This window comes from Lepidochelys kempii, chromosome 20, assembly GCF_965140265.1.
Source record: "Lepidochelys kempii isolate rLepKem1 chromosome 20, rLepKem1.hap2, whole genome shotgun sequence".
Classification (NCBI taxonomy): domain Eukaryota; kingdom Metazoa; phylum Chordata; order Testudines; family Cheloniidae; genus Lepidochelys; species Lepidochelys kempii.
The window spans coordinates 25,488,225-25,514,692 of record NC_133275.1 but is presented as its reverse complement, the minus strand read 5'-3'; the positions used below and the strand labels follow the sequence as shown (position 1 = coordinate 25,514,692).

At 59.5% G+C, this 26,468-nt stretch overlaps 1 protein-coding gene across 2 annotated transcripts in view; it reads right to left on the bottom strand.

Moving 5' to 3' along the window:
- OLFM2 (olfactomedin 2) overlaps positions 1-26,468 on the bottom strand; it is an 88,739-nt gene that overhangs the window by 7,884 nt on the left and 54,387 nt on the right. For both annotated transcript variants that reach the window (XM_073318420.1, XM_073318419.1), the window contains exons 3-4: positions 20,298-20,453; positions 1,397-1,616 (exon numbers count right to left, since the gene is read on the bottom strand). In XM_073318420.1, the coding sequence (XP_073174521.1) occupies positions 1,397-1,616; positions 20,298-20,453 (376 nt within the window). The remainder of the gene's footprint in view (positions 1-1,396; positions 1,617-20,297; positions 20,454-26,468) is intronic.

Here is a 26,468-nt window from a genome sequence, read left to right as displayed (position 1 = left end):
GCTGTCTGCACAGAGAATGGCCGACACCCTGTCTCCTGATGGCCTGGGCCCCCCCTGCCAAGGTGCCAGCTGAAGGGGCTGGAGAACAAAGGGATCAGGTGGCCTCCTGGGCCGGGAAAGAGACAAAGGCCAGAGGAGCGGGGGCTGGAGAGTTTCAGTTTGGAGCTGGCTGGGGAAATGGAGGGAGGCCCAGTTGCGGCTCTGGCCTCCTGGCCCCCAAGAGGGACCCAGCTGAGGGGTCCTGTTCTCTGCACCTACAAGCTCTGTGTTAGACCATGTCCCTGTCGTCTAATAAACCTTCTGTTTTCCTGGCTGGCTGAGAGTCCTGTCTGACTGCGGAGTCGGGGGGCAGGACCCTCTGGCCCACCCAGGACCCCGCCTGGGCGGACTCGCAGTGGGAAGCGCACGGAGGGGCAGAGGAGGCTGAATGCTCCGAGGTCAGACCCAGGAAGGGGGAAGCTGGGTGAGCTGTGTGTCCTGCAGACAGGCTGCTCCCAGAGAGGAGACTCCCCAGAGTCCTGCCTGGCTTCGTGGGGAGCAGTTCCAGAGCATCGCCCGGGGACCCCGTGACAGGGACACTGGGCTGGTACTTCCTGCTCCTCGCTCTGCATGTGTCCGCTGCGGAGTCTAACCCGGCTGTCTGGCATCAGTCCCTCGGCTGGGGCTGAGCCTGGGAGCATGTGGGAATGAATCAGTCACAATGGAGATGGCATGAGGGTGACACCGTCCCAGGTGCTTTGCAATGGGAGCTGGCACTCCCGGCGCCCTTTGCTGTGGGAGCCCAGGGGAATTCCCGTCACCCTCCTGGTCTGGCCCAGGCGTCCAAAAGTGAGAGAGGACCGGGAGCATCCCCAGACTCAGCCCACTGGCGTTGAGCTCCTGGAACCAGACTCAGAAACCTGCATCACCTTCCCCAGCAGCAGGCGACACCTCTGCCTACTGTAACACCTCAGCCCCTGCTTCCCTCCCACAGCTGGGATAGAACCCAGGAGTCCTGGCTCCACCCCCTGCTCTAACCTCCCAGAGCTAGGCAGAGAACCCAGGAGTCCTGGCTCCCAGCCTCCCTGCGCTAACCCACCAGACCCTGCTTCCCTCCCAGAGCCAGGGATGGAACCCAGGAGTCCGGGCTCCCAGCTGTGCTAACCCCTAGACCCCATTCCCCTCTGTGCAGAAACAACACAGGGAGTGAGATTAGCGAGACCCTGGCAGGGAACCCTGTGCTCACTCAGCAAGCGGAAACCACACCCAATGGACGTGAAAGAGGCACTTTCATGCCACCCCCCAGAGCTCTCCCTCTTGGCCCTTTGCGAAGCAGAGAGGGGAGCCCCTGGGTGCTGTCCCAGGCATGCGAGAGGGAGAGGAAGGAAAGGGGAGGGAAAGGCGGCTGGTTCCATACCCAGTTTCTGCATACAGGCATGTAACCGGGCCTCCAGGACCAGCACCCTCCGCTGCAGCTCCTCATAGTCATACGCGCCCATCTCCTCCTGGATTGCCAGCAAGCTCCCTGAGACGTTCCTCACCTCGTCCTTCAGCTGCACGATCATTTTCGTGTCCGCTTTGTATTGATCCAGGACGGGGATCAGAGGCAGCAGCTCCGTCATTTTGTCCTTCAGCTCCTGTCAACATGGCCAAAGGAATCGGTGAAGGGAAAAATGCAACTTCCTGACAGCAGCCAGGTCCCTCTCCCTGTGCCCCCTTTGGACAGGCAAGCATCAGTCATCCCCTGCTCCCCCCCAGACACTCCCCCTACCTACCTACCGCCCGCCCGGGTGCCTCTGCTTCCCGGCCAACGCCAGCACCAAGGGCTTCCAACATCCCTTACTAGCCTTCATGCTTTAGCTTCCAGACTAGACTTAAATTATGTGTATGTCACTAGTGCCTGGTCACCCCACATCCCAGCTCCACGGTGCCGGGCGCTGCCCAGACACACAGCGACCGAGATGGGGGCCCCGTCGCGCCGGGCACTGCCCAGACACACAGCAACCGAGATGGGGGCCCCATCACACCGGGTCCTGTCCAGACGCACAGCGACCGAGATGGGGGCCACGTCGTGCCGAGTGGATGGGATCAGGACAAGGCTGGATGCCCCCTGCTAGGCCATGGCGCATCTTAAGACTCCTCAGGGCTGAAGTGGGATTTAAGTGGTGCCCAGACCTCCCATGGGGCCTCTGCCCAGGGCCAACGTCCGGCTCAGCACAGAGGGAGGGTTCCCACGGCCTCAAGTCCCCCCAACCCCTCCCCTCTCTGGCTGACTCCCTCTTTGAACCCCCCAGCCTCCCTGGGTGGCTGCCCTTCACTCCTGGCTCACAGGAAGGCAACTCCTGTAACACAGAACCCCTGCAGCTCTCCCACGCTCCGGGAGACGACAGCAGTCCCTCTCTCATCTCCCCCTAATGAAGATCAAGAGGCTTGTGCGCTGTTTACCTCAGACACGATAATGATGACAGAACTCTGGCACCATCGTTAAGGGCTCATTAATATGCCAGAGGCAGGTTCCGGCCCCTGGGTTAGAAATTAATAATAATTACAAAACTTAGCACTTTGCATCTTCCAAGGAGTCGGTGAATATGAGCTAATTAATATTTTGCGATCTGTGTTGTTGTCTCTGTGTTACAGGGGAGAAGGGGCTCACCCAAGGTCACAAAGGGAGTCAGAGTCAGCGTCGGGATCCACTCAGCCTGGATGGCTCTTTCGGAAAAATCCACGCGAGCTCCATCACAAGATATGGGCTGGGTACATAAATCACAGAGTGAAATTCTGCATCCTGCATTCCACAGGAGCTCTGACTAGGTGATCTGAATGGTCCTTTCTGGTCCCAAAAAGCGATGAAACTCAGCACCTCCCAGAGCACATGACTGGTGAACAGCAAACCACTGGCAGCGTTGGCCAAGGTTTGGAAGACAGCTTACAACGAGACACAAGCTGCTCACTTTGGGTGGTTTCTCAAAGAGAGATGGTGAAGAGCTGACTTGTCCCCATCTGGAGAAGATTCCCTGTAGCACAGGGCTCTGGAACCCAGCAGACAAAGACAGACCGGAATCCTGGAGCTGGACGCTGAGGCCCGACACAGCGGGGAGGAATTAACCCGGCAGAGTTTTACTAACGGGTGTGGTAAATCCATGGACGCTTTTCTTGGCTCACTTGCACCTGTATTTCCAGTGACACCGCTCTCAGGGGACATCTGCCTGGCAGCTGGAGGGGAGCAATGGCTGGCTCGGGGAGACCCCCGGACACTAGTTTTGATTGAGCTAGAGCCCTAAAAACAGCAGGGCTGGCTGCCCGAGCGCGACCGCACCCGCGACCCTCACTGCGTTCGCCGGGGGGAGCCCCGGCTGCCGCCTGCACCACTGTCATGGCACGGCGGCTTTCGTGCGCGCCAAGCTGAGCGGGCGCGGGAAACGCTATATCTCCAGCGGCAGAACCGGCTGCGGCGTCGCACGGGCCGGGCTTTCACCTCAGACTGGGGGGGGCGAGCAGGTTGCTGTCCTTCCCCGTTTACACCAGTGCAAAGCAGATCAGAGCAGCAATGATCTGCACTCACTCGGCGCTGGTATAAGGTGCCAGGCACCGGAGAATCTGGCCTTTGGTGGCTGGCTACAGGATCTGTGCTAGCCCCTGGGAGGGGAGCTCTGGCCTGCGCTATGCAGCCAGCCAAGGTGCTCCCATGGGCCCGTCTGCACTCAGGGGCCGGTCCTCCCCTCCCGACGACCCCAGGAGGATGGTGGTGTTCCCAGGGGTGAGCAGAGGGAGGGGAATCGGGCCCCAGGGCCACGGGCTTGCTAGTCCCCACTGCTTCTCTGAGTCCAGATGCTGCTGTGTGTGCTGCTTTGTGCTCTCCCCCCCTGCCCACGCCGGCGGCGAGACACGGTGCAGGTCCTGCCTGCTGTTGGCCTCCATTATTCCCCTGGCATTTCCTCTGCCCTCCCCAGCTCCCTGCACCTTGCAGACCTGCACTGAGTTCTGGGCAAGGTTGGCTGCACAGAGAGACGCACGCCAGGCCCTGGAAAGCCGGCACAGTAATTGCTGCTGCGTTTTTTATGACCGCTGCTGGAGTGCCGAGTGTGAAAGAGAAGGCCCTGGAACGAGCTGAGCTGCCAAGATCCAGCCTCAGGGACAGGCGGGGGGCGGGCAGTGCCAGCAGGGCGGGGATGGGGGCGTCCAGTGAGGCGGGGGCAACGCAATAGCACTGGGTGCGTGCATGCGGCTCTGACCTGGATGCCTGACTTAAATCACAGAAAAATACCCTTCGACTTGGGGAGCCCAAAGCCAGTGACCAAAATCACCGTCCAGATTGACGGGACCGAATCCACCCTGGAGCTAAATCCAGGCGGCTGCAGCTGAGCGGTGCTTAGCGCTGGAGATGGGAATGAGTCAGACTCATGGCCGAAAGTCCCTCTGCGAGTCAAAAAGCCCCGGCTGGGCTGTGCAGGCAGCCGGCAGCCCTGAGAATTAACGGCCACCCCGGGGGAGTAACATTCCCAGCAAGAGCTGGGGTGGGGGGGAGAGAGCGAGTGAGGGACCCCATCCTGCGGATTAACCCCTTGGCACTCCACCCCCACGCGGCCAAACCCGGAGACCTTGCGTCCGAGCACAGACACAACCCCCGCTGAAACCAACGGGAACCGCGCGTCCGGACCCCCAGGTGGCTTTGACAATCCCGGCCCATGGGGACAGGCGCTTCCAGAACATGCTGAGCTCTCAAGGGGACAGCCCGAGCCCTGGGCTCTGTGGTGCTGCACGGACATCCCAGGCGAGATCAGGGCCCCACCGTGCCAGGCGCTGCGCCGATGGAGAATGAGAGACAGTCCCTATGCCAAAGAGCGCTCAGTCTAATCAGACAAAGGGTGGGAAGGGAAACTGAGGCATGGAGGGAGGCAGTGACTTGTCCAAGATCACCAGCAGAGCCAGGAATAGAACCCAGAAGTCCTGAGTCCCTTTGCAGGGCCCCACCCAAGGGAACACGCGCCTCCTGCAATGCCAGGAGCCTGTGGACAGCAGCAGAGATGGTTTAACCGCTGCAGAGCTGGGCAGCCACCGGGAACTCCGGGGCTGGAGAAAGGCTTTGGGGCACGTACTGATGCTTCAGGAAGCAGCCGAGCAAAGCTCCTGCCAGGCACGAAGCCGGGGGGAAGGGGGGGAGCTTGTCATTGAGCTCCCCACTGACAGTCTAGAAGCTGCGATTCCAGGCCATCGCCCAAGGTTCGTGTCACTCGCCCTGGGCTGCTCCACAGAGGCCCCCTTGTGCCCGAGTGCTGTGGACAGAAGCACAGACACCCCCGTCCATCCATGCCAGCCTCATGTGCCATCTCCGGGCTTGCCAGGGCACGGGTCTGGCCTGGACTCAGTGCCACAGGGTCGGCGACTGTTGCTGCATCAGCTGCCTCCCCCTCACCTCACACGCCTGCCTCTGCCCAGTGAGTTACCGCGGCCGGACGCTCGTCTCATCGGAGATGCCGTGGGCTCCCCAGGAACAACGCCCGGCTCGTGCCACGCACCGGAGGCACCGTGTGCGACTTGCCCTCTGTCTCGGGGCCTGGAGACTCGCGCCCCTGGAGCGCTGCTCTTAGAAACCGGGGTGATAAACCTGCCAGCCAAGAGCACAAGCCAGATGCAGGGGTGAGGGGAAAAACGAACAAGTGACTCCCCGGCGGGAACCAGCTGCTCTGCTCGGGGCAGTTCTCCAGCCTGGGCACAGCACCTGCGTACGTCTACACTGCAATTACAAACCCACGGCTGGCTGGAGCCAGCTGACTCAGGCTCCCGGGGCTGTTTGATGGTGGTGTGGCTGTCTGGGCTCTGGGACCCTCCTCGCACTCCTGGACCCTGCAAGGTCAAGTGTTCCCGGTCAACACCTCGACTCACACGCACAAACCGATTCGCTTGGTATAGCCTCCTCTGGTTTTATTGCATATGTGAGGGGTGGGGGCTCGGCAGGGATCTCGGCCTGCGAAGCAGGGTCACCTTGGGGGAACGTGGAGAATCACCGAGCAAGAGGAAACACTCTCGTTTGTTGATTGATTTCAGGTTCTTGGTGGAGCCGTGGGAGGTAGGAAGGACGTACTGGTGAAGAGCTGGCAATTTCACTGCCAAGAAGGAACCCTTGTGATTATAGAGCCTGCCCTGAACCACCCAGGCCAGAGAACTCACCCCGAGAGGCTGGCACCCAGCCCCAAACGTCCCTAGTAAGAGCAGTTGTTATTTACTCCTTCTCATAACACCCAATGAAACTAATAGACAGTAGGTTTAAAACAAACAAAAGGAAGTATTTCTTCACACAACGCACAGTCAACCTGTGGAACTCCTTGCCAGAGGATGTTGTGAAGGCCAAGACTATCACAGGGTTCAAAAAAGAACTAGATTAGTTCACGGGGGATAGGTCCATCAATGACTATTAGCCAGGATGGGCAGGGATGGTGTCCCTAGCCTGTTTGCCAGAAGCTGGGAATGAGCGACAGGGGATGGATCACTTGATGATTCCCTGTTCATTCCCTCTGGGGCACTGTCAGAAGACGGGATACTGGGCTATGCGGACCTTTGGTCTGACCCAGTCTGGCCGCTCTTACGTTTTGAGCTACAGCCTCGAGCACAGGCTTCCTCTTCCACGCCCGCCACCAGCCGCTCTGGTCAACGGCAAATGCTGCCCGCCTGTCCTAGGGCGCTGGGTTTGCGGAGGGCGGGTCTGCACTTCAAACGCTGCATCGCGCCGCGGCAGCACGTCGCAGAAGACGTGGGAGGTAGGAAGGACATACTGCTGCTGCCAGAGCGCTGCGCACACCAGGGGCAGGTCGGGATAACGATGCCGCTCGTTTCTCATCCCCCTGAGCGGCCCAGTTGTACCGATGTACGTCCCAGCGCAGACCCGGCCTGAGAGTCACCTCCCCTGGGCTGAGGCAGGAGGGTTGCCTGAGCAGATCTCGGCCTTGGCTCCCCCTGGGCCACGCTGACCTGCGCCTGGCTGGAAATTGCTCTCCAAGTCGCCTTCACTCAAGGACTCCGTAAATCCACCTGCCTTTCAGCGAGCGTCTCCTCGCCCTCAGCAGCCGCACAAAGTCAGGAGACACAGCGATTCCCCTTTTCTTTCCTGCATGTTACTGCGTTTTGGGGTCCTTAACAGTGAGTGAGCCAAGGCCCACGGCTCTCACCTCCCGCTGCTGCAAAGCAAGCTGGAGGGACCTCTCTCCTGGCAGCGCTCGGCTCCTAGACCTGCCAGGGCCTCTTCCCTTGATTTGTGCTTTGACAGCTGGCCCTGGATATGACCATCAGCCCAGGAGGGTGGTGAGGTTTAGCCAGCACCATGCCATGCTCCCTCTGGAGCTGGGCAGGAGGAATTGCTCAGAGGAATGGCCTGGGATCCCGTCGCCACCAGGGGCCAGCACCAGCTGCTCCAGAGACAGGTGCATGAAGCCCCACGGAGGCAGCACTGGGATTATCTGCCCTCTGGGGAAGTTCCCTCATGACCCCTGGCTGTTAGAGGTTGGAAGCAGGAGAGTTCAAGGCCATTCCCGAGTGCCTGTTTCCATCATTCCCACCGGCCTACGAGATGTGCCCCCTTTGGGAATAGCCACAGGACTCTCCTTTTGGTTCCTCTGTCCCTGCAGCCAGAACAGACACGGCTGGCTTCAGGCTCTGGGCATCTGCCTACAGGGACGCATGCACTGACCCAACTCAGCCTCTTGCAGGGTACCAACCTGCCTGCCTCACCCTGCCCGCTGCCCCTCACCCCCCCCATCCCTCCACATCTCACCCTCTGCCCAAGGCGAGGCCAAAATGAGAGACATGTAAGAATAGGTGTCTGCATATGGCACCTTGTTAGCACAGGGATGGGCGCATCCGTATCCAATGGGACAGACAGATAGCAGGGGTGCGTGGTGACAGACAGACAGCTAAAGAGGTGTGAATGGGGATGGACAGCCAGACGATAGCTGTACCCAGCTGAGGTTCCTTTGCCAGTGAATTGACGGATCTGTACAACCCCATTCTCCTACGCTGGGCTCCCTCCTGCAAGCAGCTGGTGCTGGGGGGCTGTGTCCTGCCCGGTGGCCGTGGGTTTGTGCTGACCTCTGCCCTCCCTGCAGCCTGGCAGACCTGCTTCAGTGAAGCAGGAAGGGATCCCAGAGAGCAGGGAGACCTTTCCTAACCAAAGCTTGCAGGCTTTGCTGGGAGAATGGCTCCAGCTCCTCTCTCTCCCACGAACGCAGGCAGCCCATGTGAATCCCAGCCCCACCTTGCTCAGCACCATCTGCAGAACGGCTGGTCCCCCCCGCCCCAGCTCCTGGCAACGCCAGTGCCAATAACCACGAGGCAGTAGCAGGGGGCGGTCACGCTTGCAGGCCCGCGGCTGCTTGGTGGCAAGCAGCAGGTACCTGGGCCCCGGCGTCAGCTGGGAAGGGTTTCATCCATTCCACTGCGCCTGGCAACATGCAGCCTTCCTCAGGGCCTGACCCACCAGGACTGGGAGCAGTGGGCCCTGCGGGTAATTAGCAGCTCTTCACGTGCCCCGGGAGGTGGGCCAGAGTCCCTATCCCCACCCTACAGGGGGAAACTGAGGCACCGAGCAGTGATGTTACTTACCCATAGTCACAGGGGAAGAGAGTGGAAAAGAACCCAGGAGTCCTGACTGCAAGCGCCTTGCTCTTAACCACTACAACACGGCCCCCACCGGAGCAGAATTAGAGCCCAGCAGCCCCCCATTGCTGGTCCCTGCTCTAGCCACTAGACGCACGGGACCCATCCCCCTCACGGACCTCATACCTCCCACCCTTCACAGGCCGGGCGGGCGGCTGGGGGGTTACTGCGGCTGGTGCGGCTTGATGCAGATCTGGGAGGCCCAGACGACAGACAGATGGATAGATGGGCATGTTAGGGCTGGACAGACGGACACTGGCCTGGGGAACGGGACTGGCCAGAGCACCCTGCGGGGAAGGCTATTTAGGGTTTTGGACTTTAGGACAAAACCCCAGCTGCAGAGGGGCCCAGCAGGCTCTGACCCTACTCAGCCCCAGGCTAATACCTGGGTCTTGGGGCACCCCCCGCAGCGCCCGTATCAGCACAGGGTGCACCTCACATGGGGTCAGTTGGGCTTGGGTGCCTGGGTCACTGTGAGTTACCTCCAGAGACCCCCATGCTCCCGTCCCAGCTGCAGTGGGGAGATTGCAGCTCTTGGCAGCTCTGCTGCCCGGTGGGTCTGGCTGGGTTACAGTTCCTCTCCCATCTGCTGCAGAAATCAACAGCCATCACTCCCAGCAAATGGTTTCTAATCACAGCGGCTTCGGAGCACCTGAAAAATGACTTGGGGGGGCGGGGGGGGAAGGGAAGGTGATTGAATGGAGAAGAGGCTGGGGAGGCGGCCGGGCTGCAGTCATTTATCAGCACAGATTCCTCCCCAGGGGCTGCAGGAAAGCCATTTGTTTGTTTACTTATTTTTAATTGCAAATGCCAGGCCCTTCTCCTGGTGTCAGCCTGGCGCTGGCCCATGGCCCTGCCTCCCCCGCTGACTCCTGAGCGGAGCTGATGGAGGCAGGACCAAAGGGCTCCTGGCAAGAGCTGAGCGGCAGGGGCTTGCCTGTAAAGGTGCAGCATCAACTCTGGCCCCAGAGGTACCAGTCTAGTGTCACCTCCTGCGGGCCAGAAAACACCCCCACGAGCCCGGCATCCTGCCCAGGGGCCTGCCGTCTGAGGAGACCACGTCATCCAGAGTCCCCTGCACCTGAGGGTCAGCTGCTCCTGGTCAGTCCCCTCACTGGTATCAGCGCGTGCCTTTGTTCTACACTGAATTCGTCTCGCGCCGCCTGCCAGCCGCTGCCTCTCGCTCTGCCTAGTCTGGGATCGGAAATCTCCTCCCCACGTAGGCAGCGCCGTGATCAAGCCGCGCTGTAACCTTCTCTTCCGTAAGCCCAGCAGATTATCCTTTCGCTGTCGGGCAGGTTTCTCAGACCTCGAGTCCGTCTCCTGGCTGATGCTCAATTAAATGGGTTCGTCTCTAAGGTGCCACAAGTCCCCCTGTTCTTTCTGCGGATACAGACTCACGCGGCTGCTCCTCTGAAACCTGGCTCTCCTCTGAATGCTCTCCAACTTCGCAACTCCCTTTGCCCAAGCTATGAGGCCAGCAGTGGATGCTGCTTTTTTGCAGCTGGGATTTGCAGTGCTGTGGAAGGCTCGCGGCAATGCAGAAGACGTTAGAGATGCAGAGGCCACAGACCATGGAGAAGAAGCAGCCGGGAACAAGCCCGTACTGCCAGCAGAAATGGGACGAGGTAGCCCGGCAGGGTCTCTCCACCTGTAATGTCCATGATCCTCCACAGGCATCACTGCAGACTTCCCAAGGGAGGGGCTGTTTGTGTGGGGACCTCACCTCGCCACCTCCCATGTGAAATCTGTTCCATGCAAGGGGCTGGCAAGACGGCACCTTTCACCAGACCCCACCATGCCAGGCTCCATGGCACCGCCTCCAGAACGAACAGCGATCCACACGAACCCAGCAGGGGTTTTGTCCCTCTTCAGCGGACACGGGAGGTTAACAGCTTACTATAGATACTAGCCAGAGGATCTGCTCCCTTGGCTTGTGTGGCAGCTCAACGACTGACATTTTCAGATGCAACTAGTAGTTTTGGGTGGCCCCATCTGGGGCACCTTAAAGGGTCCTGATCTCCAGGAACACGTACTTACCACATAGTCCCTTTAAGGCAGCTCACCGCTCGGGGTCCCGAACCGCGGCTTTCACAATCAGGCATTGCTTTTGAAAACATCGCACGCTGAAGGCCGCGGGTTCAAACTCTGCTAATGATGCCGGCTGAAGTTTGCCAGGCTGGGGGGGTGAGAAGTTCTGAATGTACGTCTCAGCTGTCGGAGCATCTCTCGCTGAGCTGTAAAATGCTGCTGAACCCCAGGCGTCCCCTGCTTGCGGAATAGACGCCCGCCTCTGCGGCAGAGAGGAATCGCGGGCTCCTGAAGAGTCTGTCTGTACCTGCGACGCTTTGATTCCACCGAGCAGGACTGTTCAAAGCACCATCGGGGGAGAAAACAGGATGAAATATTCATGTGTGCGGCTCGCGAACAGGCAGGTGGCAGCTCTGGGCAAGGATGCCACAAGCTCTCTCATTAGGGAGGAAGAGATGAGAAAACAACTTTCCAGCCAGCATCTCCCTCTCGGCAGCTCCTGCCCGTTCTGTGGGAGACACCTCCTCCACTGAGCAAGTCCGACAGCACTACGCTTTCCTGGCACGGGCACAAAGGACACAGGGACGGCCAGACCGGAGCAGCTCCGGGTGCCATCTACCCTGGTATCCCATCATCTACAGTGACCAGCACGAGCTGCTTCGCAGCTAGGCGTGACCCCTCTTGCAGTCGGCAGAGATGGGGGGCAGCAGGCAGGGGTGGGCCTAGGGCAGGCCAGCCGCAGAGGGTGCAGGGAGCTTGTCTTTGGGGCGTGGGTGATTGGAACGGGCCCACAGCCAGGGAAGCCACATTACAGGTCGACTGAGATCCCTGGGCCTCCCAACTCAAGGGCACGTGAAGACGCTTCACTCTGCAGCATTCACTGCCTGTTGCTTCTGCTCGTGTGAGGTGAAATTGACCCCCAGGCAGTGGGGCAGCCAAAGGCCTAAACCCAGCAGGACTTAAGTGATGCCTGGGTCTGGAGCTGGGCCCTGCCCCGGGGTGAGGAGCTGTGGGGGGAACAAGGCCTCATGCCAGGGCCTGCCCGGGGTTTGTGGGGGGTGCATGCTGGTACTTCTGGAACGGCATGGGCCAGCCCCGGTGCATGTGCAGTCCTGCAAAACAGCATCCCCCAGAACCCGTCAGGGACAAACTCCTCCAGAAACAGGCCTGGCCGGTTTAAACCTGGGTAATTGGCCTGCCTATGGGGGCACTGGACCATCACCGCTGTACCAGCAAGGACTCCAGATGGACACGTCTGAGATCCTGCTTCGTCTTCCCCTCCCTCGGGTGGCCCTTTCCAACCCGCCAGCCCAACACATCCCTCCGTGATGGAGCAGCCGCCCTGCATTTGGAGAACAACAAACCCCATATTTCCCCATCTGTACTGGCCTAGTGCTGCTCCCCCTCCTGGGTCCTGTTTGTCAAAAGCAGGCAGGTGCCCATTGCTCCCAGCCCAGGACCGACCACCACCACGGAGGGCTGGACAGCACGAGATGCTCACCGATGTCCAGTCTCTGAGACCACGATAGGCAGGGCGTACGTTTGCTTTCAGTCCTCACTCAGTTCAATTTCAACCGGCCTTTTGTTTGGGTTTCATTCCTTGCCCCAGCACATTTGCCATGGCGCTGAGCAGGCTGAGGTCTCTGTGCCAGCCCCGAACCCTGGGCAGCGACAGGGTCGTGTTAACACCTTCCACTCTTTGGGCCTTTATTCCGCTCAGTTTAATACAACAGGCTCAGGCCCGGGGCTGGCCCATCCCCTGGGGTGAAGGGTGGGAGGCCAGGCCTGGTGCTGGGCCCTGCCTGGGGGTGAGGAGCTGGGGGGTGGCCCTGGGCCTGGTGCTGGCCCATCCCCTGGGGTGAATTTCACTCACCAGGTGCAAGGCCCCACCCTACCTCTTGTCCTCCTTCAAGGCATGTTTTGGTGCCTGCAGCCACCCCTCAGGAGCTTCCCCGCAAGCCAGGGTCTCCTGGAAGCCGCTGACCAAGACCAGTCCTCAGCCTTCAGCTCCCATCAACTGGGGTTTTTCTCTCCGGTTCTCGCCAGGGCCATGATTCCCAGCCGGTGTCCTTGGGCCACAACTCCTGCCTCTTGACAGGATCGTATCCCAGTCCCAGGGGCCTGGCACCAGCCGCTGTGATTAAACCCACGAAGACATTTGCTACAGCTCAGATGTTTGATCAACGCCTCGTCTCTGCGACTGTCAGCTCCGGGTCCCTGCTCCGCCTCCGCTTCCTTGGGCCAGGTTTCAGCATTTGGCACTGGCCGCTCCCGAGACACAAACACACTTTGGCTGTCAGGGCTCAGGCTGACAGCTTCAGAAAGAACCCCATTTCCTCGAGGGAAGGTCCCTGTGTGTAGGGATCAGCCTGGTGCTTACTCGGTGTTCGGTCACAGAGTCCACCCATTATGGCACATGGGAGCTGGTTGTCACTTGCTGGGTAGCAATTGCACATTTGCCGGGACAGAGCCCTATTTCATTGACTCATGCACTTATTTAGGGACACCTCAATGTGGCTAAGGCTCTGGACTGGGAATAGAGACCCGGGCCCGGTCATTCCACTCCCTGCACCTTCTCGGTTAGGTGTGATTTTCCCACCGACATCTCTCTGCTGGGAGAAGCTCCAGTGCAGAAACAATTCTGCCACCACGAACGCACATAACCCAGCACAGACCAGAATAAGGGACACTAGCATAAGTGCTTTTAGCCCCGACAGAACTGTCTACATTGTCACGGAGTGGGGGGGAGTCCGGGGCCTGCACCCCTCTTCCTGGCATTCACTGAGACTCTCAGCCAGCCAGTAACACAGAAGGTTTATTGGACCACAGGAACACAGTCTCAAACAGAGCTTGTGGGTACAACCGGGACCCCTCAGTCACGTCCTTCTGGGGGGCAGGGAGCTCAGACCCCAGCCCTGGGGTTCCCTGCGTTCCTCCACCCAGCACCCAACAGAAACTAAACCCCCACAGCAGGCTCCCTCCTGCAGCCTCTGTCCACATTCCCGGGCAGAGGTGTCACTCCCCCTCCCCCTCCCGGCTCAGGTGACAGGCTCTCAGGTCTCCCCTCCCCAGGTCAACACTCCCCCCTCCCTGCTGCCTCACATCGTCACAGATGTGCCGGGGCGTTTGAAGATGCTCCCTTCGGCCAAAGGCCGGGGTCTCCCACTGACGCAGGCACGGAGGCTGACAGGAGAATTCGGTCTACACCAGGGGCCAGGTCGGTTTAACCACGTTGCTCGTGGGAGATGAGGGCGGTGGCGGATTTTTCACGCCCCTGAGCGACGCAGTTATCCGGCCCACATTCCTAGAGCCGACCAGGCCAAGGGCAGGTTTGTGGCTGGCATGTTACAGCAGCAGGACATGGGCCTTGGCCTCGTCCATTTAGGCTGTGAGCTCATTGGGCAGGACGGTCTGTGCAGCCCCCGGCGCCATGCGGCGCTGGTCACAGCTGGTGCCTCTGGGCACTCCTAGCAGACGCAGAATGGGATTTGCAAAGCCACCTTGTCACGGAGTGTGGGGGAGTCCAGGCCCTGCACCCCTCTTCCTGGGATCCACTGAGACTCTCAGCCAGCCAGTAAAACAGAAGGTTTATTGGACAACAGGAACACAGTCCAAAAACAGAGCTTGTGGGTACAACCAGGACCCCTCAATCACGTCCTTCTGGGGGAGCAGGGAGCTTAGACCCCAGCCCTGGGGTTCCCTGTGTTTCTCCACCCAGCCCCAAACTGAAACTAAACCCACCCAGCAGGTTCCCTGCTGCAGCCTCCGTCCACATTCCTGGGCAGAGGTGTCACCTCCCCCTCCCCCTCCTGGCTCAGGTGACAGGCTCTCAGGTCTCCCATCCCCAGGGCACATTCCCAGGTCAACACTCCCCCCTCCCTGCTGAGTCACATCGTCACATCTCTCCCCCCTTTGAGACTGAACTGAGCGGGGTCACGCTGACCAGTGACCTGGGGAAGTTCGGGGCCCCCTCTCCGGGACAGCGCATCCGCTATCAGGTTGGCACTTCCCTTCACGTGGACCACGTCCATGTCGTAATCCTGCAGGAGCAGGCTCCATCTCAGGAGTTTGGCGTTGGCTCCTTTCATCTGGTGCAGCCAGGTCAGGGGAGAGTGGTCGGTGTAGACGGTGAAGTGCCGCCCGAAGAGATAGGGTTCTAGTTTCTTGAGGGCCCACACCATGGCCAGGCACTCCTTCTCGATGGCCACGTAGTGTTGCTCCCGGGGTAGCAACTTCTTGCTCAGGTACACGATGGGGTGTCTCTCCCCCTTTTCATCCTCCTGCATTAACACCGCCCCCAGTCCCGTGTCTGAGGCGTCGGTGAACACCACAAAGGGCTTGTCAAAGTCTGGGTTTGCCAGAACTGGGCCACTGACCAGAGCCTTCTTCAGCGCCCGGAAAGCCACCTGGCACTGTTCGGTCCAGACCACCTTGTCTGGCTTCCCCTTCTTGCATAGCTCCGTGATGGGGGTGGCGATGGCGCTAAAGTGGGGCACAAATCTTCGGTAGTATCCTGCCATCCCAATAAAGGCTTGGACCTGCTTTTTGGTGTGGGGAGCGGGCCAGTCTCTGATCACCTCCACCTTGGCTGGTTCCGGCTTTAGGCGGCCGCTCCCCACCCGATGGCCCAGGTAAGATACTTCCGCCATCCCCACCTTGCACTTCTCCGCTTTTACAGTCAGCCCAGCCCCCTGGAGTCGGTCCAGCACTTGTCTAACCTGGGACACGTGGTCCTCCCAGGTCTGGCTAAAGACACAGATGTCATCAATATACGCCACGGCAAAACTCTCCATCCCCCTCAGGAGCTGGTCCACCAGGCGCTGGAAGGTGGCCGGTGCTCCCTTGAGGCCGAAAGGCAGGGTCAGGAACTCATAGAGCCCCAGAGGGGTGATAAAGGCCGATTTCAGTCGGGCATCTGCATCCAGCGGCACTTGCCAGTAGCCCTTTGTAAGGTCCCTGGTAGTAAGGTACCGAGCTCCTCCCAGCTTGTCTAGGAGCTCGTCCGGCCTGGGCATGGGGTAGGCATCAGATACAGTGATGGCATTGAGCTTCCGATAGTCCACACAGAACCGGACCGACCCGTCCTTTTTGGGGACCAGCACCACCGGCGAGGCCCAAGGGCTGGCAGATGGCTGGATCACCCCCAAAGCCAGCATGTCCCGGACCTCTCTTTCCAGGTCCTGAGCAGTTTTCCCTGTGACTCGGAAGGGGGAGCATCTTATCGGCGGGTGCGACCCTGTCTGCACCCGGTGGACAGTCAGATTAGTGCGTCCAGGCTGGTTGGAAAACAGCTGTCGGTACGGATGCAGCACCCCCCTGACCTCAGCTTGCTGGGCAGGGGTTAGCTGATCCGAGAGGGGAATTGTTTCCAGGGGGAAACCAGCTCTGGTCCCAGGGAATAGATCTACTAAAGGGTCATCTCCCTGCTCCTCCCACTGTCCACACACGGCCAACACCACATTCCCCCTGGCATAATATGGCTTCATCATATTCACATGGTACACCCGGCGGTGGTGCGCCCGGTTTGACAGCTCCACCACATAGTTTACCTCATTGAGCTGCTTGACGACCTTGAAAGGGCCCTCCCAGGCGGCCTGTAGTTTGTTCTTTCTCACTGGGATGAGAACCATCACCTGATCCCCGGTGGCGTAGGCACGGGCCCGTGCCGTGCGGTCATACCAGACCTTCTGCTTCCTCTGGGCTCTGGCCAGATTCTCCCTGGCCAGGCCCATGAGTTCAGCCAGTCTCTCTCGGAAGATCAGGACATACTCCACCACTGACTCTCCATCGGGAGTGGCCTTCCCCTCCCATTCATCTCTCATCAGGTCCAGGGGGCCCCTCACCCTCCTGCCATATAACACTTCGAAAGGCGAAAATCCGGTCGACTCCTGGGGCACCTCCCTGTACGCGAACAGCAGGTGCGGTAAGTACTTGTCCCAGTCCTGCGGGTGCTGGTTCATAAAGGTTCTCAGCATCATCTTTAGCGTCCCGTTAAACCTCTCCACCAGCCCATTGGACTGGGGGTGATACGCTGAGGCCCAGTCGTGCCGGACCCCACATTTCTCCCACAAGCACCGGAGCAGGGCCGACATGAAGTTGGAGCCTTGGTCTGTCAAGACTTCCTTGGGGAACCCCACTCGGCTGAAAATGGTCAGGAGCGCATCGGCCACGGTGTCTGCTTCAATGGAAGCTAAGGGCACTGCCTCGGGGTAGCGGGTGGCAAAATCTACCACCACCACCACCAGAATGTATTTCTTCCCCGACCGGGTCGTCCTGCTGAGAGGCCCCACGATGTCCATGGCCACCTTCTGGAAAGGCTCCTCTATGATGGGCAAAGGTCTCAAAGCCGCTTTCCCCTTGTCCCGGGCCTTCCCCACCCTCTGACAAGGGTCACAGGATCGGCAATACTGCCGGACCGTGGTAAAGACCCCGGGCCAGTAAAAGTTCTGTAGCAACCTCTGCCGGGTGCGCCGGATTCCCTGGTGCCCTGCGAGGGGGATGTCATGGGCCAGGTACAGGAGCCTGCGGCGATACTTCTGGGGGACCACCAGCTGCCTCCTGATCCCACAGGACTCTACTTCCCTTGTGGGAGCCCATTCTCGGTACAGGAACCCCTTCTCCCACAGGAACCTCTCCTGGCAGCCTCTCCTCATGGTCCGTACCACACTGAGGTTGGCCAGGTCCCTGAGCTTCCGCAAGGAGGGATCTTTCCTCAACTCGGCCTGGAACTCAGCGGCTGGGGCAGGGACGGGGCCCGGTTCCCCCTCATTGGCCAGGTCTGAGGCCTCAGCCTCTCTGAGCCGTGCCCCTCGGCCCTCCCTCCCCACCAGGGTAGGGTCCTGCGCCTCCGGTGTGATACCCTCCCCGAGGTCAGGGCGCAGTGCCCCTCGCCGGCTCTGGCTACGCGTCACAACCAGGGCGGCCTGGGGCTTGCTTGGCCAGTCCTCTAGGTCTCCCCCCATCAAAACTTCAGTGGGCAAATGGTGGTGTACCCCCACATCCTTGGGGCCCTCCTTGGCCCCCCATTTCAGGTGTACCCTTGCCACGGGCACCTTAAATGGGGTCCCGCCCACCCCTGTCAGGGTCAGATAGGTGTTGGGCACCACCCGATCTGGGGCCACCACCTCGGGCCGGGCCAGCGTCACCTCCGCGCCCGTATCCCAGTATCCATTGACCTTCCTCCCATCCACCTCCAGGGGAACAAGGCACTCTCTCCGGAGGGACAGCCCCGCGCCCACCCTGTAAACTGAGCACCCTGAGTCCAGAGCCTCCAGCCCTCTGGTGGAGCTGGCCTGGGGTACTCTTCCCTCCGGGGCAGGTGGTAAACTGGTAGGCCCCCTTTCCTGGGTCGTCTGCCCCTCGTCCAGCTGGGTCCCTACCCAGTTAACCCTGGGTAGGTTGGGTCTGCTCAGTTTGTCCCTGAGCCCGGGGCACTGGGACCGTACGTGGCCTCTCTGGCCACAGTGATAGCAGCTCAGGTCACGTTGGTCCCCTCGAGCGGGTCGGAGGGGCCCGACGCCAGGCGTTCCCCGTGGGAGGGGGTTCTCCCTATTTCCCCGCTGGGAGGCCCCCTGGTGACTCTCTCTCTGCATCGGGGGGGGCCTGTTCTTTTGGGACTCCTCCCGGCTACCCCCTGACCGACTGTTCACAAACTCGTCGGCCAGCTGCCCTGCGTGCTGGGGGTTCTCGAGCTTTTTGTCCACCAGCCACAGCCTCAGGTCGGACGGGCACTGTTCATACAGTTGCTCCAGTACGATTAGGTCCAGCAGGTCCTCTTTAGCTCGGGCCCCAGCTGTCCACTTGCGGGCATACCCCTGCATCCGGTTGGCCAGTTGTAGGTAGGTGACCTCAGGCGTTTTACGCTGACTCCGGAACCTTCTCCGGTACATCTCGGGGGTCAGCCCAAACTCACGGAGCAGGGCCTGTTTGAACAGTTCATAGTCCCCTGCCTCCGCCCCTGTCATTCGGCTGTACACCTCCACGGCTTTGGGGTCCAGTAAGGGGGTGAGGAACTGGAGCCTGTCTGCAGGGTCAACCCTGTGCAGCTCACAGGCATTCTCAAAGGCCGTCAGGAAGCTATCTATGTCCTCCCCCTCCTTCCGCTGGGCCAGGAAGCACTTATCAAAGCTCCTTGCAGTCTTGGGTCCCCCCGCACTCACCGCAGCCGCAGCCGGGGCCCCACTGCTCCTCAGCCTGGCCAGCTCCAGTTCATGCTGTCTTTGTTTCTCCTTCTCCTGACGCTCATGTTGACGTTGTTTCTCCTTCTCCTCCTGCTCATGTTGACGTTGTTTTTCATGATCCTCCAGCTCCCTCATTTTCATCTCCCTCTCCCATTCCAGCCGCCTCCGCTCCAGGGATGGGGAGCTCCGCCGGGAGGATCCCCTGCTGGGTGCCGGGGTCAGGGTGCCCTCGGTATTCGCTGGGCTTCCCCCAACCCCTCCCCCGGACATAGGTAGGAAGGGTCTCGGGATGTCTTCAGCAGCAGTCTGACCCCTCCCAGCCCGGTCAGGCCCCAGGGCCCACGCTGCGTCTGCCGGGCGGCTTCCCTCAGGGACAGGGATCGGGTCATCCAAGCGATCCCTCTCCTCCAGCTGGGCAATCAGCTGTTCCTTGGTGGACCTCCCGATGTGCAGCCCCCTCTGCCTGCACAGCTCCACCAGGTCGCTCTTCAGGCGTTTAGCGTACATCTCCCTGCTGGCCCCTCGCAGGCCGGGCAGCTTCCCACGGTTTCCAGGAAAAGCCCCTCGTGTGCCAGTCCTTCTCGAGGTCACCACCTCTTTGCCAGGGTCGAGCTGCAGATTCCTCCGCCCCTGGGACCGCTCGCTGCAATCCCCCGGGGGACCCTGTTACTGCAAAAGTCTTTCTCTCTGGTCACACATTCCCAGGGGTTAACCGCCCCCCGAAACCGTCTCTCTCTGAATCTTCAGCACGCCTGGTCCCCGTCAATTCCCCTTCGTTTTACTGCTCCCCAGTCACTTACTGCAGGAAGCGCCGTTCACGGGGTGCAGTAGATCCCACCGCTGCCACCAGTTGTCACGGAGTGTGGGGGAGTCCAGGCCCTGCACCCCTCTTCCTGGGATCCACTGAGACTCTCAGCCAGCCAGTAAAACAGAAGGTTTATTGGACAACAGGAACACAGTCCAAAAACAGAGCTTGTGGGTACAACCAGGACCCCTCAATCACGTCCTTCTGGGGGAGCAGGGAGCTTAGACCCCAGCCCTGGGGTTCCCTGTGTTCCTCCACCCAGCCCCAAACTGAAACTAAACCCACCCAGCAGGTTCCCTGCTGCAGCCCCTGTTCACATTCCTGGGCAGAGGTGTTACCTCCCCCTCCCCCTCCTGGCTCAGGTGACAGGCTCTCAGGTCTCCCATCCCCAGGGCACATTCCCAGGTCAACACTCCCCCCTCCCTGCTGAGTCACATCGTCACACACCTCGACGCCCAAATCCCGCCAAGGCCTGGGCATCACTTATGCCTCTCTGCATCTTGCCCCATAGCCTCAGCTGGACCCACGTAACAGCAGCACCATCCCTATGCTCCAGGCACTCCTGGCATCACTCAGAACCACAGCGCTGACTGCACCCAAGGGCAGCAGTACCAGACAGCTAGACCACTGGCAAACGGGAGTCTGCAAAGGGTTACCTGGAAGCTTTTAGTGTTCAGGCTTTTCTGGCTTTCGGTGGCCACCTTCAGCCTGGAATCCAGCCCCTTCATGAGGGACTCCGTGTGGCGCACGTACTGCAGGTCGCGGTAGGTTCTCAGGTCCAGCACCTCCATGGACTGGGAGACGTTCTGCACCTGGAAAAGCAAAACAGAGCGGTGAGAGCAGGTGCGCTCTTGGGGGTACGGCCCCTCCTTCCCAGAGCAGCCCTGGGGACTGGTACAGGCGAGAGCACGCGGTGTGGTCGTGGGACACGTGCTCTCTCTCTAGGTACATTCGTCACCTCTATTGCTGTTCCCGGGGGATTTCCCTCCTACAGGAACTCAAGTTCTGCTGAAGTTCAGCAATATTTCTACTTCCCAAAGCCCGGAGCTCAGGACCCGCAGGATTGTCCAGCTCCTTCCCCATCACGCAAAACAACCCAGATCCATGCAATATAGATCCCGAAATCAGAGCTCAGCACGGATGAGAGCGGAGGAAGAGTTGGCCACCGGAGTTGTTCTGAGTGTTATTAATAAGGACCTGGGAACAGAACGAAGCTCTGATTTAATACCAGCGCTCCAGGGAGATGCCTCATTAGCAGCGCACTCTTCTGCCTTCCCTGGGAAGGCTGCAGGTGACTTTCCCATTTGGATTCTGCAAAGAGTTGGCCAGAATTGATTTGATACGCCCTGCTCCCTTCCCTGATCTCTGTTTAATTAATGAGGCCCTCTCCCAGCTCTGCACCTCCTGCCCATAATGAAAAGATGATTGTGCTAAATGAATTACAGGCATGCAAGCAGAAAGCATTTTCGCTCTGCACCAGAGAGATGGGGAAGCGAGCAGGCAGCTGGCCTGGCAGCATCAGCAGCCATTAGTCACTCATTCGAGCATAGTCACTGCATCCAGCTCCCCTCCTCCTTTTGATCACACTCAGTGTGGGAGCAGATTCTCACTTACAACCAGGCCTGTTTGTGCTGCCAACACCATGTAAAGGGGTTACCAGGTGAGTGACAATGAGGCCCATTATATGCCGAGCCACAGGGCACCAGGAGCGGTGTGCATGGGGGTTTGTTTCAATACATTCATATCCACGAGTGGATGGCAACTGGGTTACAGCCAGAAGCTTTGGGATTGTTTTTTTTCCAAATAAATGTTTAGATTCTGGGCACCGCACTGGAACCTGCTGGCGAGCCTTGTGCCTGGGGAGGGAGCGCGAATTAGCGGGGAGGGCGCTGGATTGAGACTCAGCAGATCTGCCTTCTATTCCCAGCCTCTCTGGGCCCGTTTCTCTTTTGTCCGTCTTATCTAGCCACCCTGCGTGTTTGCTACGGCACAGAACCGTCTCTCCCTACCAGGGCTGGGCACGTTGCTGCCTGGAACAGCCATGGAACGGACCCACGAAAAACCTTTCACTTTGGGTCAAACGGAATCAGAATTTTTGGTGACTTTGGGTCTGTTCCAGAACGAGAATTTCAACCTGCGTCGCCCACCTCCCAGGTGAGCGCCCTAACCCCTGGAAACCGTGAGCCTAGTGGGTTAGGGTGCGAGCCCCCCCCATCTCCTCCTCCTGCAGCCCTTTCACGAGTGGCCGAAACTATTCATGTCAGAGTCACGAGTCAGTTCAAGTCGACCACAACTGCATTTTTCGCTGAATAAAATATTTTCTGACAAATTTCACCCAGGGCTACTCCGGCGCGTGAGCAGGCCCCAGCGCACGGGGCCGGTGTAGCTACTGGCCAGCGGACTGCAGGGGAGCGCTCCCGCCCTGGGACAGCCGGCACCACACTGCCCTGCTGGCTCCTACCGCACACGTCACACAGCACAGGTGTCTCCAGGCGGCAGGGGCAGCGGGCGGGCTGGGGAGGGGAAACGAGGCAGCACAGGGTACGTCACCGGTTCCCAGTTCATCAGCCCGCACCGCCCAGTCTCGATGCCAGCTCTTTAATTCCCAGTGTGGCAGTGACATCTCCGGGATGCCTCTGCCCCAGTGCCCCGCTCCCACCCTGCACCCCGTGGGAGGAGAAAGGGACCGCGGCAATGTTCTCCACTACCGCCTGGGCTGGAGAACGAGCAATCCCCACTGCCCAGCGTTACGGACATGTAAACCCTGCGATAAGTGGCTCCAAACCCCAGGCACGGCACGGCCAGGCTTCCTCAGCACCTGGGTAGACACTGACATACGCCCAGCAACGGTGACACTGAAACTGCCGGGCCCACCGTTCCGGCAGAGGGAAGTTTGCCGTAATCACACAGCAGCAGAACACAGGTGCTGGCCACGGATCTCCAGCTCTGTGTCCTGTGGGGAAGGGTCACGCTACAGCCTGATTTCCCTAACCTCTGCCTGCCCGGGGCTCTCTCTTTTCCTGCTTTCCTCCGCCAGCATCCGCTCCCCCGTCACACGCTGCAGCGCAGTGTCCGTAGCCCGGGGTGCATGCGAGACGTGTGTGAAGATCTTTGCAAATGCAATTTGCTTGCTCACTTGGCTGCGCGCGGTGTCTCGGCCTGGCTGGTGCGTCACCCCCGTGCACCGGTTCTGGATAGACAAACTGCCTGCTGAACGAGAGGTAGCTCTGAGGGGACTGCTCACCGCAGAGAGCAGCACCGAGGTCACTAGTAAAGCCCATCCAGCCGCGGGTATTTAACAAACACCCAGCTTACCTCCCAGAGGCCAGGACAGAGCAGCTATAGGAGGCTAAATAAATACAGCACTGACTGATTGCACACTACGGTCGCACCGACAGGCTCCCGGGAGACCAGGGGCCGGTTGTGCCGGGCGCTGCGCAGACACGGAGATGGACAGAAAGTCCACCCCAACCGGAGGGACTGAATTCTCCTGCAGGTCTGTCTAAGGCACCACGCCGCGCCAGGCAGAGAAGCTCTCCAGCTCAGGCAAAACAGGATGATCACAATCCCGGCCTCGGAATCTCTGCAGCCCAGCTGTCCCAATTCCTGGTCTCGCGCCTAGGGTGCATAGTTAGGCCACTTACATAAACGCGGCCGAGAAGACTCCTCTTCCTGCAGCTTTCATGTATAAACTCCCATCTTTTGTTCAGGGCTGCCGCTGTTCTTTGGCTCTTAAACCACCCGAGTGCACATTTCTTGTGGGCTTCGGTTCTTTCATTTCATCGGCCGCCGCCACTAAAATTAGTTTATTTCAGCGCCTTAACGAGACGAGAACGCAGCCACGTTCCCTCAGTGGTTATTTATTTATTGACAGGGGCCCTTTTGGTGTTTACAGCTGCGGCTGCAGCCTCGGAAGGCTTCAGAGCCGTTTTGCAGCAAGTTATAATAAAAGTTTAATCATTTTTTTGTGTGTGAATGTATAAAAAGCTGAGAGGAAATGAAAGGAAAGCCGCCTCCTCGTGGACTCTGCCCACCGCAGATGGGGGAATTGAGACCAGTTAGAAAACTTAACAGCTTTTATTAACATTTACCGCGGTAAAGCGACCCAGGGGGCGATTCCTACGTGGGGAGAGAGGGCAGGTCTCTCTCTGCAGCACCTCGCAGAGATGCAACGTCATCTCCAGAGGCTGCATCCCCCTGTGGAGCACTGCCAGGCACCCCGGGATGCCAACCTTTGGGCAAAGCCCCCCGACCTCCCAAGCTAAGCCGGAGGGGAGACCTCCAAAGGCAGCGAAAGTCTCGGTGGCACATTAGCACCGTGGGCAGGTCTGCACTGCGATCAGAAGCCTGAACGCAGCCCAGGGAGCCACAGCACAGTTAGCTCGGAGCCAGCCAGCTCCGGGAACAGCAGCGGGGCGGGGTGACTGCTCCAGGGCGGGGCAGGGTCCCAGGCGGGGCTGTGTGCTCGTGCGGCATGCTCGTGCGGCTGTTGTTTTCCATGCTAGCTAGGGCCAGGTCGCAGCTCACATGGCAGCGGAGACAAGCCCTGTGTCTCTGCTGGAAGTCCAGGGGGAGCAGGTCATTGGAGCCAGGTCCTGGGGGGCACCCCAACCCCTCCACCCCCCTTCCCCTGGAAACGTCAGCTCTGCGTGCACCCTGGTGCCCCCTTCCCGGCTCGCCTCTGCTGGAATGCTGCAGAGAGCTGCCATCAGCGAGCGCTGGGCTGTGGTCACAGCTCCAGACTGGGACTCCTGCACATCCTGCTAGCTTTGGGACCTTGTCCCTCCCACCCTGGGCAGGTCTCGTCTTTGGGACTGTAGTTCAGTACGTGTTTGTACAGCTCCTAGCACAGCAGGGCACCATCGTGGCTAGCCTCTGGCACGACTGCAATGTGGACATTAAACAACCACCACCAACACCCTCGCACTGGTGTGACCACTGCCTCGCCAGGGACCGGACTGGGGGCTAAGCACTTGAGCTGCTTCAGCTGTAACCGCCTCTCACACTCTGAAGAACAGGCACTCGGGGGACCCGTAACACCCGCTCCCTAGCAGCTCACACTCACACCTTTGCTTCTGCCGCAGCCTTCCTCTTGCAACCAAAACCCACTCACGCCGATGCAGCCCCAGGCAGGGCAGAGAACAGTGTTCATAATTCATCGGGGGCCCCCCACCCCCAAGTTGGGTCTGACCTGCTGCTTCAGCACGCTGCTAGGGGGCCTTTCAGGCCTGCTGTCAAACTGAGCCCCTGCCGCCCACTTTCCACAAGCGCTCACGGGGTTAACCCTAATGTCTTCATAGAATCATAGAATATCAGGGTTGGAAGGGACCCCAGAAGGTCATCTAGTCCAACCCCCTGCTCAAAGCAGGACCAATTCCCAGTTAAATCATCCCAGCCAGGGCTTTGTCAAGCCTGACCTTAAAAACTTCTAAGGAAGGAGATTCCACCACCTCCCTAGGTAACGCATTCCAGTGTTTCACCACCCTCTTAGTGAAAAAGTTTTTCCTAATATCCAATCTAAACCTCCCCCACTGCAACTTGAGACCATTACTCCTCGTTCTGTCATCTGCTACCATTGAGAACAGTCTAGAGCCATCCTCTTTGGAACCCCCTTTCAGGTAGTTGAAAGCAGCTATCAAATCCCCCCTCATTCTTCTCTTCTGCAGGCTAAACAATCCCAGCTCCCTCAGCCTCTCCTCATAACTCATGTGTTCCAGTCCCCTAATCATTTTTGTTGCCCTTCGCTGGACTCTCTCCAATTTATCCACATCCTTCTTGAAGTGTGGGGCCCAAAACTGGACACAGTACTCCAGATGAGGCCTCACCAATGTCGAATAGAGGGGAACGATCACGTCCCTCGATCTGCTCGCTATGCCCCTACTTCTACATCCCAAAATGCCATTGGCCTTCTTGGCAACAAGGGCACACTGCTGACTCATATCCAGCTTCTCGTCCACTGTCACCCCTAGGTCCTTTTCCGCAGAACTGCTGCCGAGCCATTCGGTCCCTAGTCTGTAGCTGTGCATTGGGTTCTTCCGTCCTAAGTGCAGGACCTGTCTTCTCTTCTTAATCCTTAGCCAGCCAGGGGCAAGAGTTACACCTTGCCAGGAACAGGTTACAGGGCCCTGGGCGCGTCCCGGCTGGTGGGATCCTACTTCCCCCGTAGCGCATTCCGAATGCCGGAGTCCCCTCTGCGCCCTGCCCCGATGCCCGGCTGTTAAACTGACACTGCTCCTCACCCTAGAAGTAGCTGCATGTTAGCGGTGGGGGAAGTGCCCCTCGTGTGTGTCTGGGAGGCTCCACCTGACTGGGCTGGGTGCTGCGCACGTTGCCCAGAGTTTACAATCTAAGCAGACAAAGGCAAGATACTGGGTGGCCCCATGCTTACACCGAGGGGAGCTGAGACCCACCGTCACATACACAGTCAGCGCAAAGCTGGGAGCTGAGACCAGATCTCATGCATCCCCGCCCACTGCTTCAATCCGCCAGGCCAGCCGGCCCTCAGCCGAGGGCCCTGCCTGGAAAGAGCCCACAGGGCGAGCGGCGCTGTAAACGTCCACGAGTATCTTACATCGGAGGCTGCACCAGCAGCAGGATCTCTCGTCCGTCTCCCCTCCCCGCACGTGGAACACGGGTCCTTCCTTTCGCAGCTCTCCCATCTCCTGCCATCCCAGCTGCCGCTGAGAGGAACAGACGGCTGGCAAAACGGGCAGCGTGGCTGCAAAGAGACTTCCCCTTCCAAGATGCTGTTCCCCAGCCCCCTCTGCTCGCTGGGCATGTTGCATCACGCAGCCAGGGCTTTGCACGCACGCAAATGGGCGGTTCGG